Source organism: Sorghum bicolor, chromosome 3, assembly GCF_000003195.3.
Source record: "Sorghum bicolor cultivar BTx623 chromosome 3, Sorghum_bicolor_NCBIv3, whole genome shotgun sequence".
NCBI classification, from domain to species: Eukaryota; Viridiplantae; Streptophyta; class Magnoliopsida; order Poales; family Poaceae; genus Sorghum; species Sorghum bicolor.
In genome coordinates this window covers 58503125-58518223 of record NC_012872.2, presented here as the reverse complement: position 1 = coordinate 58518223, position 15099 = coordinate 58503125, and the positions used below count along the sequence as shown (strand labels likewise).

The 15099-nt window shown below is 48.5% G+C and overlaps 2 protein-coding genes across 3 annotated transcripts; both read left to right on the top strand.

Moving 5' to 3' along the window:
- On the top strand, positions 1776-9699 carry LOC8060136. 2 transcript variants are annotated; one of them, XM_021455315.1, is made up of 2 exons: positions 1776-1905; positions 8389-9699. In XM_021455315.1, exon 2 carries the CDS (start codon positions 8510-8512, stop codon positions 9134-9136), a length of 627 nt encoding a protein of 208 aa, XP_021310990.1. In that variant the 5' UTR covers positions 1776-1905; positions 8389-8509; the 3' UTR covers positions 9137-9699. The 2 variants fall into 2 exon arrangements, with proteins under 2 accessions (XP_021310990.1, XP_021310989.1); XM_021455314.1 differs by lacking the exon at positions 1776-1905 and having other exon boundaries at positions 6002-9699.
- LOC8061813 lies at positions 12304-13762 on the top strand. Its single transcript, XM_002458221.2, has one exon. The coding sequence runs from the start codon at positions 12616-12618 to the stop codon at positions 13429-13431; it is 816 nt and encodes a 271-aa protein (XP_002458266.1). The 5' UTR covers positions 12304-12615; the 3' UTR covers positions 13432-13762.

The window sequence follows — 15099 nt, the reverse complement described above, 5'->3', positions numbered from 1 at the left end:
CGCATGTACATGTGTATATAAACTTTGCTATATAAAAGTGATGCAACTGGATTCACATTTAAAAAGTACTAATTTTATTTCTAGAAATACCATCATAAAAAAATAAAGATTAAAGTGTATTTCTAGAAATAAATTTTGTGTCGAATAAAATCACGCCTTATATACTCACTGTTCTCGGTACAACTACCGCATATGGGATCGAGTGAGTATGTGGTGCACATCCTAAAGGAGCAAATTAAATGAAAAATATTGAGTAGAAAAATTTTATATTCAAGAAATGCCAAACTATTTAGGCCATCATCAGTACAAGTTTTATGACACAATTTCTAACACATTTATATTTTTGAAACAGTGCAAAAGAGTTTTATGAGGATAAAACTCTCTCTACTTCTATATAACTCTTATCATCTCTTTATTCATTAATACAGTGTCACATCAATATATTTAATGTGTATGAAACTCTAATAAAACTTCATTGAGACTGCCCTTACGCTCTGGCAGAAGTCAAACAAGATTCTCAATGATCTCGATAACAGCGTTCTCCGCTCTTCCGCAAGCCCCGGCTCCGCAAATTTTTACTTCGGTAGGTAGAACACTGCCTGGATTATAAGGACGTCCATAGTGATGTTTAAATTGCTAGCTATTTGATCTTTAGGAAAAATGTTATTAGCTTTTAATGGTAATTTGTAAATAGCTAGTTTATGAAGTCGCTAGTTATTAGGAAGTCGCTCGCTATTGTGGAGAGTATTATAAGAGAGTTATTTTTAAAAGATCGTGCTAGATTACCTATTTTTTTTTTTTTGAAAGATCCGGATGTTACCGGCTTTGATTAATAATAAGAAGAGATTGTGGAAAACATCCGTTTACAAGTGCGAGGAGCGCTCCCCATCACAGCCTAGGCTACGTGAGCTGCTAGCTATTAGGAAGTCGTCGGCTATTTGATCTCTCTCCTCGATAGCCAATAAGAGTGCTACTTTTTTATTATTTATATGTGTCATCTCACTAGCTATTTATAAAGTGTTATGAGAGCCAACAGAATTCTTCCTAGCTAGCTATTTGATAACCATTGCGGACAGCCTAAAATAGTATTTGCACTAATTTATCTGTTGGAAATAAATTATGTGTGCTTTGAGTGGTCTTAAGGTTTCAGAAAGTAAAACAGAACCTAACGTCGCCGTCTCAAATTAATTTTAGCCGTTCCATGCCTAATTTAGTTGATGAATCAGCTAGCAACGCCTCATATATGCGCTTGCTTCCACGCCAATTCGGCAAACCAGACAAGGAAACATTATCCCTAGTTAGCTTATACTAATACAATACTATAAAATAAGATTACTAGTTTATCCCACGTCATCATCATAAAATAATTCTAACTCACGTATTCTCGGCACCAACCGTGTTTGATGTTCATTCGTCTCTACCACAACCGCAGAATGGCTTTGCAAAACTCCCTCCGCCCCCCGCCTGTGGTGCGTGACAGGTCTGCTCCCCCACATTTCCGATGCAAATTTTGCACACAGGTCGTCGCGTAGTATAAAGTCCCGAGGAAACAGAAGCCGCGAGGCACGGCGCTCGCTCGCCTGCCAGCACAGCACAGAGCAGACGCAGCAGACGGCTCCTGCCTCCTCGGCACAACCAGCCGCCACAACCAGCCGCCGGTCAGAGCCCGGCAGCCGGCGAAGAAGCAGGAGCCCCTTCGGTTCGCCGCTGCTGCGTGTCCATCATGCATGTCTCCCGACGCGCCCGGCCGTGCCGCTCGCGTTGCTGTTGCTGAAGTGAAGCTCGCCCCGGGCTCCCGCCACTGACGACGCCCGCGCGCCCGTGCCTCGGACTTGTTCGGAGGCCGCCAACAGGCGAGGCGACCGAGCGTAGCAAAAGCACAACCTTCGCTGTGACTCTCTCTGAGTAAGCTCCCTCTCTCTCGTCACCCCCAGGCCCCAGCTTTCGAATTTGCTTGCGCATACTACTCAGCTAGCAAAAGAAATTACTGATCCGGCATCTTTTTGACACCGCTCGCTGAAATTGAGGCTCGTCGCTTTGCATTGATGAACGTGAAATCAGGTTTGACGAGGCCGCTGTTGGCCCGTTGCTACCCGACAAAGGCCTTGTTTACTTCAAAAAATTTTTAAAACTAAACAGAGTAAAGTCCACTACCGGTCCCTAAACTTGTGCTGTTGTGTCATCCCGGTCCCTAAACTCACAAATCGATTGTTTAGGTCCTCAAACTTGTTCATCTGTGTCATCTCGGTCCCTAAACTTGTTCAATTGTGTCATCCCGGTCCCTAAACTTAGAAATCATCCATTTAGATCCTCAAAGTTGTTCAGTTGTGTCATCTCGGTCCCTAAGCTTGATTTTGAATCTCATCTGGGTCAAAACAAAGCGATCTAACAACTCTATATCAAAAAATAATTCATAACTTTTTCATATGAACTCAAATGAAGATAAATTTTATACCAAAGTTATAGGCCTCAGCACAATCTACAACTTTGTAGTTGAAAAGTTTTTTATTTGAAGTCGTTTAGTGTTATAAAATTTAATTTTAAATTTTAAAATCTATAAACTTATAAAAAATATTTTGGGAACCTAAACGATTTTAATTTAAAAACTTTTCAACTGCAAAGTTGTAGATCATGTTGCTGCCTACAATTTTGATATAAAGTTTATCTTCATTTGAGTTCATATGAAAAAGTTATAAATTATTTTTCAATATAGAGTTTTTAGATTCGTCCTGTTTTGACCCAGATAAGACTTAAAAACAAGTTTAGGGACCGGGATGACACAACTGAACAAGTTTGAGGATCTATATGGGAGATTTTTAAGTTTAGGGACCAGGATGATACAATCGAACAAGTTTAGGTACCTAAACGGTCATTTTGCGAGTTTAAGGACCGGGATGACACATCCGAACAAGTTTAGGGACCGCTGATGGACTTTACTCAACTAAACAAGGCCAAAATGTGATATCCTACTCGGTTAAACAACACAGAGAAAAAAATACAGTAGGGCCTTGTTTAGTATTATCTAATTATAAATTAATTATTATACTAAAAAAATTCGTCTCGTCTAGGAGTATGTACGTATCCTGGCAGTACTGTACAGCTCAGGACTGTAGCCTGTAGGAGTAAACTCGCATCTGCAGAATGGAAGCGCGCACATGGCGACTCTTTAAAATACGCACGCTAGCTTTTTCTTTCTGTACAACAGCTCCGTCGGGGGTAGAAATAACCTCGGCAAGCGTGGTGTCCTAGGAGATCTCTGAAGACTGCAACAATGGCAGGGGCGCTGGGTGGCGTGGTGCAGAGGATTCAGAGCCCAGCCCCGGGGTTCTTCCGCGCTGACAACGAGTATGATACGCACCGGCCTTTAAAATTTTATCTGTCACCGCGTCCGGTCCGGTGCTACTCCTATGACAGGCTTCTAGCGGCCACGCCATGGCTGCGGAATCTTCCTCTTTGTTTACGCTTGTTGTCATCGTGGCTGGCTCTCGCCCGCCTCTTCATCGGGCCTGGTTTACTTCCATCCAAAATCCAAAAACTTTTCAAAATTCTTCGTCACATCGAATCTGTAGACGTATGTATAGAGTATTAAATATAAATGAAATTAAAAACTAATTGTACAGTTTGGTCAAAATTTACGAGACAAATCTTTTGAGTCTAGTTAGTCCATAATTAGACAATAATTACCACATATAAACGAAAATGCTACCGTGTTCCGAAAAAATTTCGGCAAGGAACCAAACAAGGCACAAATCAAACCATGACCAGACGGCAGGCAGCCAACCGAACTATATGGCTATGAAGCCTCAACCCTCCATAGATGCTGCATCGCTGTTCAAGTCGAGCGCATCAACCGACAAGATGTGTGCAACCTCGATCCTCCTCGCGATTGTACTACCATGCTAGCTAGGCTTGTAGCCGTAAATCCCAGGCCGAGCACGTACGGTTGCAACTTCCAACAATCACATACCATACGGAGTACTATATAGCTTAGTACAGTTGTATATATCAGCATATATAAACTGTATAAAACCAATTTGCAAGAGAGACGGAACCACATGTAAGAAAACAATGGGACTCGCGGTTTCGCGGCCTGTGCTAATCATGCCATCGTCTTTCAGTTTGAGCGACGTGACGTCCTACTCATCAATACTATCATTCTAAAAAATCGAGGCATGTCGCCGTTTCTGCCATCCATGCGCTGCTGTTAGCATACCGGCCGGGCCCTTTCCCTTTCACGAGCAAAGGCCCTTTTCCACATTGGAACGGCTTGTTTAGTTCACCCCGAAAACTAAAAAGTTTTCGAGATTACCTGTCACATCGAATTTTACGGCACATGCATAAAGCATTAAATATAGATTAAAATAAAAACTAATCACACAGTTTGACTGTAAATCGTGAGACGAATCTTTTGATCCTAGTTAGTCTATGATTGGACAATATTTACCACAAACAAACGAAAGTGCTTCAGTAGCGGAATCCAAAATTTGTTCACATGTAAACAAGCTGATTTCCTCAAACAGTGTTCACATAGTACTCCGTACTAGCTCCGTAATCCGTTGGGGCCTTGGGGGTGTGGACCTACGCTAACTTCATTAAAATGTGCCTGCTTTGCTTAACCACCGGACGGGAGCTGCACCATCAAGGAAGCGTGCAGCTTGGTCGCCGCGCGCAATCATCATCATCATCGTGTCTTCCGGGTTATGGTCATCTAATCTAACCTGCAATGATTTGGGGACAGGGACGACACGGCAGGTTGCGCTCTGCTTTGCAAACCCGTTGTTTATTTGCTGTGTCTGGATTTGCACCGCGTTAGGACTTTATTTCTGGCGACGACCGTGTACTTCAAACACGAATGCTTGTCCCCTGTTGTTCGAGATAGGAGTAATAGAAAATTAGGGCAAATTGTAATAGCATTTGGCGTTTCTAAGGACACTCACAATGCAGACTCTATCATAGAGTCTAAAGTTATTTATTACCTCGAACAATGTGGATTTGGAGTCTAAATAAGACTTGGAGTCTTATTTTTTCTACCTTTTTCTTCAATAAATATGCTGCCACATCAGCAAAATATCATAAATAATATGTAATTAAATGTCTTGGACTCTGTGATAGAGTCTTGCATTGTGAGTGCACTAAGAGCACTCCCAATGCAGAAATCATCATAGTTTCTATAGACATTAATTATGGTGCCACCTAAGCATTTTGATGATGTGGCAAGGTAGTTATTGAAGAGAGAGAGCAAAAATCATAGAAACTGGGTCTAACTTAAAAACCAAGTCTACGCGAAATCCAAGACATAAAGTGATATGATTGGTTGAGAATGGAGAGAGAATGAATAAGATTGGATAACAAATTATTGTATAGAAACTATCCATTGGAAGCATAGTTTCTATATATAGTGTCTATAGAAATTAATAGGTATAGAAACTACATGTAGTTTCTAGCATTGGGAGTGCCCTAATGCAGTACTGGTAGCTGGTTAATTAATATATCAAATTTAATTCATGGTTGATGTTGAAATTTACAGTAAGAAGAGGATTTCAACTCTGAATATCACTCAACATTGAAATTTTGAATGTTATAGAGTTTGATGTCTAGAGGGAGAGGCGCGCTGTTGTGACGCTATAATAAACACACACAATGTGTATTACTCAGGAAAAAAAAAAGTACTATGATTTTGGATTCTAAATGTGAAAGTTTTTTAATGGGTAAAAATATGGAGTATCTAAATCGAGTTTTGCTTAGCACCCCACACACTGCATCAGTGGATGAATACAATTAGTTGATTGGTAAAAGGCAAATGCAAGACATTGTTGAATGGCAGAAAGCTACGAGACAAAAATCGTCATTGTTTCTCAGATGTTGGTAGCATCAAGTTTCCTCATCCTGGGCCTTTGCCAAAAAATCCAAAAAAAATTCAAAATTCTTCGCCAAATCAAATCGTACGGCACATAAATGAAATAATAAATATAGACAAAAAATAATTAATTACGTAGTTTGCCTATAATTTATTTTTTAAACCTAATTAGTCTATAATTATACGATAATTGTCAAATACAAAAGAAAGCGCTACAATGTCCAAATTTCTAAAAATTTTTAGATCTAAACAAGGGCCCTGATTCTGGTCAAACATTCATAGGCTGTTTGGTTTGCCGGATCCGCGGATCAGGGTGACTGGGACGAGGTGGCCTCTTTCCGAGGATTAAACTACGATCGTAAGTTCGTAACCATTTGGTGCCGGACGACGCCATTGTATGCCGCAATCCAAAGGAGTCCCTAGTGTCGGATTTAGGTTCGGATGGCTCCGGAATGGGTTGGTGATGCAACACGCTATTAATTATCTCGAGTTTGTGATGCTCTTGTAGCCTCGTCAAGCTCTGGTTAGGCACTTGATCAGTGGGGGTGATGCGATGCACGTTGCAAGACAAAACCACAGCGGATCGAGATACTATCAGATTCCTCCTACGCCGACATGTCTCATCCCTGTCCTCCTTGGTCTCCAGCTATTTCACCCTGCGGTCAATATCGATGACTCATCTTCCAATAGTACAGTAAAACAAGCGAAATCCAGGTTCTGGATTAAAACTTTTGAATTATAAAACGAAGCCTAGCCTCTAGGTGCGCTATTTGCAAGGGCATCATCTGCTGCAGTGTACCTATCGCTAGAGACTACAGTAGCAGTAGAGAAATCCAGCCAGCCAGCACCGAGGGTGGTGTGCAGGGCAGCGGGGCCCCAGGCGTTTGAAGCCCGGCAATTTAATCCACGCCGGGCCTTCGGGCCGCCGGTCCCGCCCTGGCACAGGCAGGGAATCGGCCGGAGGGCGACGAGAGATCCATGCCATGGCTGCTGCAGTGCTGCTGCCTGGCCAGCATCAGCATGCATGGTCGGGTGCTGATGTGCTCTACAGTTCCCGGCTGTACCCGTCCAACGTGTTCGCACAGTGCCCCCTGGACCAGGACGAAAAGTCCCCCCCCACCCGCGCCCGGCCGGCCGCGGCCCCCCGACGCCAAGCAGAGCAGAGCGCGTACGGTGCCGTCTCTCCTCCAAAAGCAGCGGCAGAGGAGGGCTCCGGGAGCTTAGCAGCCAAGTTCCCGGAACATAGGGTACGTGGTACGGGAACGTGGTACGCGGTACGACATTCTCATAAACTATGGAACGTAGGGGGTATATAGCTTCGTCTCGTTCCTTTAAGTTGCGGAACGCGTTCCACTTTCTAAAGGAACGTGTTTGGGACGTAGTGGTTGGCTCAGATAGTTTTATATGTTGTTTTGAACCAAATGAGTTCGATTTCTAGCGTGATATAGTTTACTATTGTATTTTTGTTTCATTTAGGGCTGTCCAACTCCAACCTTTTGGCTCATTGCATGTGTAGGCGAATGAGTCAATCACCATCTAGATTTTTCGCCGACCGCTCATGGACGGGCACGGCGCAGTATGCACACACACCACGAAGTTCCATAGTCGCTTGGGACTGACGTTCCTATAATTGCTCCTATATATGATTCGTGTTCCACCGCATTTGGGAACGATGTTCCATGATGTTCCCGTTCCACGTTTCGGAACGAAGTTCCCGGAACGAGGAACGTACCCATGTTCCCGTACCCCGGCTGCTAAGTCCGGGAGCAGAACAACAGAGCAGAGAGCTGCTGCGGGGTGGACACTGGACTGGTGGTGGCGCCTACCATAGGCTAGCAGCTTCTGCAGTCCTGGAGGCCCCGTAACCGTAAACCGTTACTCTCGCGAGCAGTCTGTGTCGCTCGCCAGATTACTGTTACTACTAATGTAGTATTTACTGCTGTGTGTTTCTCACGTGTGGACAGTAGTCTCCCAGAGCAGCTCATCCCGGCCTCGAGTTTTTGCAGGTGGTGTTGTGGCTTGCTTTTGAGCTCCAGTGTTTTCTTGTTGTACGTGGCGCTCGCGTGACAGTAGCGTCGTCCTAAACTCCTAATGGTTGGCATCGGTTCCGTCTTGGGTCTTGGCGGTCGGTCTGGCCTGGTCTACTTGATCCCTCGCCATCTGCCAAAACCTTCCATTTCGAGGGGGGATTTGGCACATCGCCCCGCATGTGTCCAATGCCGCGGCTCATTTCGCAACATGTGGCGGTGTTCCCGGTCCGCCACTGTGCCGGAAAACGACACCTTTCCCTCCTCAGGCCTCACACACAGCGAGCGGAGTATTACTGCCCCCGTTTACTCGCCAACGCTCCTCCTCCCGCTGCCCGCTCGCTCCCCCCCTCGAAACCCCGCTGCGAATGCGAATTCGGTGGTGTGCGTGTGATGTGATGTGATGCGGTGACGCCATGGCCGTCTGGCCTATAATTTCTTCAGTAGCGCTTCAGCTCACGGTTCGCTCCTCCTATTCCTCCTCCTCCTCCCCGCGATGGACAGGCTGCAGCGGCAGCGGCATCGGCATCGGCATCGGCATCGGCATGAGGACTTGACAGGCGGCGGGAGCGCAGGGGTTCGTGTTCGTCGCGGCGGCGGTGACGGTGACGGTGGCGGTGGCGCGATGGAGGCGAGCCGGCGCGGGCGGTTCTACCACCACGACGGGCCCGGCGCCGCGTCGGCCGTCCCGGTGGTGGACCAGGCGGACTGCACGGCGCAGACGTGCCGGTCCTGCGTGGCGGTGACGCTGGCGGACGCCATCGCGCTCGGCTGCTGCCCCTGCGCGGTGGTCAGCCTGCTGGGCCTGGCGTTCGTCAAGGCCCCGCTCGCCCTGGCGCGCCGATGCCTGCGGCGGCTGCGGCGGCGGCGGGGCGAGCTGCGGCACAAGAAGCGGGTGCGCGACATGGACGGCCCCGACGCCAAGGCCAAGTGCCGCCGCTCCTGTGACGCCTTCGCCGGCCGCGGCCACGGCGCGATGGAGCCGCTGGACGACGCCGACGCCGCGTCGAATGGCGCGTGGTGGGGCTTGGAGGCGGACGCTCGCGGCGAGGCGGCGGCGGTCATGCGGGCTGCGAGGGCGAGCAACTCGTCGTCGTCGGCGTCAGGCAGGCTCGACGCGGAGAAGGTGTGGATGGAGATGTACCGGGTGGGGCACTGGGGCTTCGGCCGCCTGTCCATCTCCGTGACCCCTCCTCCCCACGGCAACGGCGACGGCGGCAGAAAGGACGTGGACCTGCGGTGCGAGTCGTGACAGGCGAAGCCGTCCGATACGACGACGACGCCGACTCCGCCGCCGGCGGTCAGCTCCGGGGCAATGCCGGAAGTCTGGGAAGCAAAAGCAGGTCCACTGACCGTGCACGGTCAAGTCAGAGTACACACATGGTCCGTGCATGCATCGGAGCTCCGAGGAGAATCCGCTTGGGGATGCTTTGGATGGATGGAGACGACGCGCCATGATTGGAGCCGGGCACCGGGATCGCTGCTTGATTCGCCCCGCCTTGGCGGCAAGTCGCCGTGTCGCGTGCGCCGCGCAGGCAGCCCCAGCCGGGAACCAGAAACACTTTCATCAGACTTCAGGGCACAGCGGCAAGCCCGGAGGGCCTTGTGCAGTTTCCGCTCGTGATCAGCTAGTTTCCAAGTGGCCGTGTTCCTTCCATTTGTTTTTCCTTTTTCTCTACTTGGTTCTGGAAGAAGCCCGACCTGTAATTTTTACAAGCTGTACATAATTAATTTGACCGGTCGAGTTCTTCAATGTTGCTGTAATTTTTTGGGCGATCCCTGACTCTCTGTATATAATCCGTACCTGCTTTTGCCTTTTCCCCAGAGATACAGATACTGTACAATCCTTGGCTCGAATCGGATCGTCGGTGTCTGATCAGACGGATTGCTTAAAGCCGATCCATGGATACACTCCACTCCATCGCTAACGACTGTGCAATGCAAACCAGTACCCCATTTCGCCTGACCACCTGAGCAATTATGATCTTTATTACAGTATATCCAATGTATGGTAGGCACCCACTGTACTTCCCCGTCGGGGTTTGACTTTGACCGGCACCTCGTCGCGCACGAATGCTTACGTCTGCACACTCTTCCTCGTGCAAAACAGGACACAACACACATGTTTTCACGCACGAATGCTTACGTCTTCCAGTCTTCTTCGTGCAAAACACAGGACACAAACAAACATGTTTCGTCGTTCATGTCTCCGCGCCTTCATCATCCTCGCTCTGCTTGGTCAATGGCCGACACCACCACACGAGCTCTTTTGTTGTTTAGTACGGAGTACCACGCTAAGCGAAAGGCGAGCTATGAGCTGTCGATAGACTATAGAAGCATCAGTCGCCACCAAAAGGATTATAATCGGTGACAGCAACGGTCCATTCGGTAATTCTGTTGGTTGGTGACGAAGAGTTAATCAGCTTCGATGGTAACCGGATCCAGTAGCCTCAGAAGTGAGTATCATGCCCATGCCATGCCCATAGAAAATAATTCTGTTTAGTTGTTCAGTTGAAGGCTCGATTTGGTTTGGGACTCCAAGATCTCTCATCCCTAGTCCTCCAATAGTTTAGTTGTTTTCGCTTCTAGGCCTTGTTTAGTTCAAAAAAATTTTGCAAAATTTTTCAGATTCTCCATCAAATCGAATCTTTAAACGTATGCATAAAGTATTAAATATAGACGAAAATAAAAACTAATTACACAGTTTGGTCGGAATTGACGAGACGAATCTTTTGAGCCTAGTTAGTCCATGATTGGACAATATTTATCAAATACAAACGAAATTGGTACTATTCACATTTTGCAAAAAAAAAAATTGCAACTAAACAAGGCCCTAGTAAAAAACGATCTCTGTCTTTTTAACCAAATACGTGATTAGTTGTATCTGATCAAAAGATTCGCGGTGAAACTAAAAATAAAGGGGCCAAGTTCCATCCTAAAATGCTTTCAGTCAGCGGTAAGGCCAGCCCCGGCGGTGTTGAAGTGTATTGAGCAGATTATTGCTCAGGATTGTAATAACTTTTCTGAGCCTTAAATGAGCCTTTCTTTTCCATGAAAGAAAATTAAAGGGTCCTCACGGTCACGGTTAGCAACCTTAGAGGTGGACTACCGCAGCTTATTAGCCGAATCTACCAGCTATCGAGCAGTGTTTTTTTTCTCACAACAAATTAGCCAACAGTACTTCGTGCTATAGCTTATCAGCTAAACGAACAACGTAGAGTACGACTACTAGATTGCAATTTGACAGTCAAGAAAACGTCACCTGTTCTTTAAGAGACGCTGTTTTATAGCAAAGTCCGTTGTAAATAAAGGACATAAAAAAAGTTTTGATAGGAAAATGTTCAAATACTTCTGTTGGGTCCAGAAGAGAGGAATGGCACAATACTGCAGCCCATTAGAAACTTAGGATTCGTCAGGAGCAAATGAGCGCTGCCAGGACTTTGTAGGCTTTGAGAAACCGGCCGCGCCGTGATGGGCTGGACCATATAGCACTGAACCTGTGCCGTCACCTGGTCCAGTCCATCCAGAAGGAAAGCACGGACCACGGTCCAGCACTCTGGCATCTCGGTTTCGGCCCTCGGACTGCACAGCTTGGTCCCTTGCCATTTGGTGTGGCCGCACACAAGTGTTCACGTACTGCTCCCATCCGCTCCTCAAAAAAAAAAAAAAAAAAAACCGTACTGCTCCCATCCTACTAGCGTCACATTTCTGCCCCATCCTAGAGAATCTGTCACCTACCAGAGGCTACATGAGTCGCTTTCCAAGAACACGAAGCTGACGGCACCGGGCAACAGCTCTGCAAACGACGGCCGATCAGTCGGGGCCAGGGCTTGGGGCGATTTGTCTGGATTCCAACCCAGAATTCATCGAGCACACACACACACAACCACAATTTGAGTTCCGGCCAGCACCAGCAGCCAGCAGGGAGGAGGAAGAAGCTGAGGGGACAAGGGCCAAGGAGGAATGGAATCGAACTTGGGTCACCAAAACCCACCAAATCCACAGCCTGCCCCGCGTCGCGCGCGCGCAAAGCCGTGCGCGGTGTGCGGTGCAGGCGATAGCGATCCAACGAGCCCAACGGCCAACTCAACCCCCTGAACCTGATCTGATCCCCTTCCTCCGCCGCGGTTAGGTAAGCCACACATCCGCGTTCCATGAACCACCAGAAGAAGAACACCCGGATCGCGGGTTCTCGCCTCGGCTCTGTTCTCTTCCGCGGGAAAGGCGAGCGAATCCATCCATCTCGCGTGCCCCCATTCGCGTTCCCGGCCTTCTAGAACTGCCACCGCCGCTACCCCGCCTCATTCCCCTGGCCCCAGCACCGCGCGCCAGCGCCACACCCTCCCACTCCGAGGCTCCGACCAGCGCGTGTCCCGCGTTCCGCTCCCGCGCCTCTGGCCTCCAACGACGAGACGACACCGTCGCGGCTCAGCCCACCGCCACTACCCCACAACTATCCTCGCTGTCTCCCACTGAGCCGTGGTCCCAGTCGCGTGACGAGGCCCACCGGCCAGCGTCACGGAAAGCTCCCCTTATCTGCGGCTAACCCCCCGCGAGGCCGCGCCTCACACGCCTTGGGTTCGGGCTCATCATCCCACACCGCGACAGCGCCCTTCTCCGTTCGCGCCGCCACTTTCCTGACAACACACAAAAAAAGAAACCACAAAACCAAGTCTGCGAGGTAAAAAAATCTTGGAAGCCGCGGCTGGGAGAGAGTCGGTCATCCGCGTCATGGAGGACACCGGCCAAGGTCCCGCCGAGAACCTTCCGGAGCCTGAGCCTCTGTCTCCAGCCGTGGAGGCCGAGGTCGTCGAGGACGAAGCAGACGGCGACGAGGAGTTCAGCTTCCCCGCCCCGCCGGTCGCCGCCGACGCGTGCATCGTGCCCGTGTACCCGATCTTCGGCCGGCCACCGTCCCCGTCTCCGCGTGGGGAGGTGGAGGAGCCGGAGCCGGAGACGGCCACCGTGCGGGTGCCGCTGGGCCGGCTCCTGCTGGAGGAGCGGGAGTTCCGCGCGCGGGAGCAGGACGGGCGATCGGCGAGTGCGCGGCGGGCGTGGCAGGACCAGGAGGAGGAGGAGGACGACGACGCCGGGGCCGGGGACGAGGACCTGGAGGGCGTGCCGCCGGAGACCTACTGCCTGTGGGCGCCCGGCGGCGGTGGCGGGCAGCAGTCGTCGGCGCCCGCGTCCCCGCGCCGGTGCCGGAAGAGCGGCTCCACGGGCTCCGTCCTCCGCTGGCGCCGCATCAGCGACCGCCTCGTCGGCCGCAGCCACAGCGACGGCAAGGAGAAGTTCGTCTTCCTCACCGCCGCCGCCGCCGTTCCGGAGCCTCCTCGTCGTAGTATCAAGGAAGAGGAGGAAGCAGGCGGCGGCATCAACAAAGGCGGCGACGCGGGCAGCGTGGCCAATCAGTTGAGATATTACGGCAGAGGCGGCGGCGGCGGCGGCAGCGGCAGCCGGAGGCGTTCGTATCTGCCGTACAGGCAAGAACTCGTCGGGCTGTTCGCCAACGTCAGTGGGCTGCGCCGAAGCTATCACCCGTTCTAACCAACGCCATTTCTCCATGCCCTCCGTACGGTCCGATCTTGCTTGCTTCTCTGTGCATAATACTGCCTATACTACTGTTTTTTTACAGTTACGGGCGGAAGTAGATCTGCGTGCGTGTTTTCTCTAAATTGTCGGCTTGGATAAAATAGGATTTCTTTTAGGATAAAAAAATAGCAGAACCTCAACAATGGAGATTGCTGTGAAAAAAAAGCACCAAAAAAAAAAAAAAAAACAGGAGATGTGGTAAAGTAGGGCGTGTACTGCTACTACTCATTTGTTCACATACTTAACTTAAATCCAGAATCGGTGTTCTTTTGGCTTGTTTATTCAACTCCATGTGTTCACTACAATGTGTCTATGTCAAAATTAGTGTTTCACAGAATTCGGGTTAGATAAGGTAGCACTCTATTTGGCGATGTTACTAGCATGTTTATTGAATTTATGAGCCGAATCTGCCTACTATTTAATAGTATTTATCTTCCACAATAAATTACTTTCTATAATGACTTATCAGACAAACAAACAATGATAACTTTGGCCCTGTTTAGTTTCTAAAAAATTTTGTAAAATTTTTCAGATTCTCCGTCACATCAAATCTTTAGACGCATGCATAAAGTATTAAATATAGACGAAAATAAAAACTAATTCCACAGTTTAGTCGGAATTGACGAGACGAATCTTTTGAGTCTAGTTAGTACATGATTGGATAATATTTGTCAAAATACAATCAAGAGTAGTACTATTCCTATTTTGCAAAATTTTTTTAGCAGCCTGGTAGCTTGCTAGCTAGTTTGCTAGTTTGCGTCAGCGACCGTGACAGTTGACTTTAATACCTTCGCAAAAAAATGATTTATTGTGTCGAGTAATGCAATACGGGGGTGGTCAGGTGGTGTCGTACGTATTACTCCGTAGATAACTTCAAGTTTCCTTAATATACATATATCATGCAAATTCCGTGAAGCAATCACTGAATACGTCACATTGAGATATCGATGATGTCAGTGATCTCCACGAAATTAGCCGTAGTAGTCTGAAGATTTGATTTTCTCTCGGTCGTCTTCGACCTCCCTGTTCAATTCGCGTCCACTCCTCGTTCGGGAGTCGCAAGGAAAGCTAAACAGTGCGATGGGAACAAAGGACCTTAGTTATGCATTTTCAAAGCTAAACATCAGTCGAATCCAACGATTTCTGTTTATATGCTTATAAAAGTGGCACATTCTGTTTGATCATATTATCCACTACTGCAACGATATCCGGTTTCTATTGCTATCCGATTGCATGGCACGCCATTTCCCCCACTTGGCCACTTTTACCTGTGGGTTGGTTACTGAATGCCGACTGGCTCCTTTTTTGCTTAAATAAATTGGAGCAACCACGGTTCACAAATGTGATATATGATCTCAATTCTGATTTTTTATTCTCACCTTATCCTAGCTGTGTCTGTGTGTGGTAGTACCGAATCAGACCCTGTACGTTGTCGTCCTATGTTAACTGTTAAGAAACAAAAGATACGCACGCCGGCCAGTGATCTCCCTCCGTCGTCGTCAGATGAGACGTCGAGAGGGGACAGCGGCAGATGAGTCGATCGGGAATCAAACAATTCCCCACGGCTCCTTCACCAACTCCTACTTGCCGTCCTCTTCCAAAGCTGCCACGTTACTCTCCAGA

Excerpts from the sequence above, each read along its gene's own strand:
- LOC8061813 (XM_002458221.2), top strand. The coding sequence starts at position 12,616 with ATGGAGGACACCGGCCAAGGTCCCGCCGAGAACCTTCCGGAGCCTGAG.
- LOC8060136 (XM_021455314.1), top strand. The coding sequence starts at position 8,381 with ATGGACAGGCTGCAGCGGCAGCGGCATCGGCATCGGCATCGGCATCGG.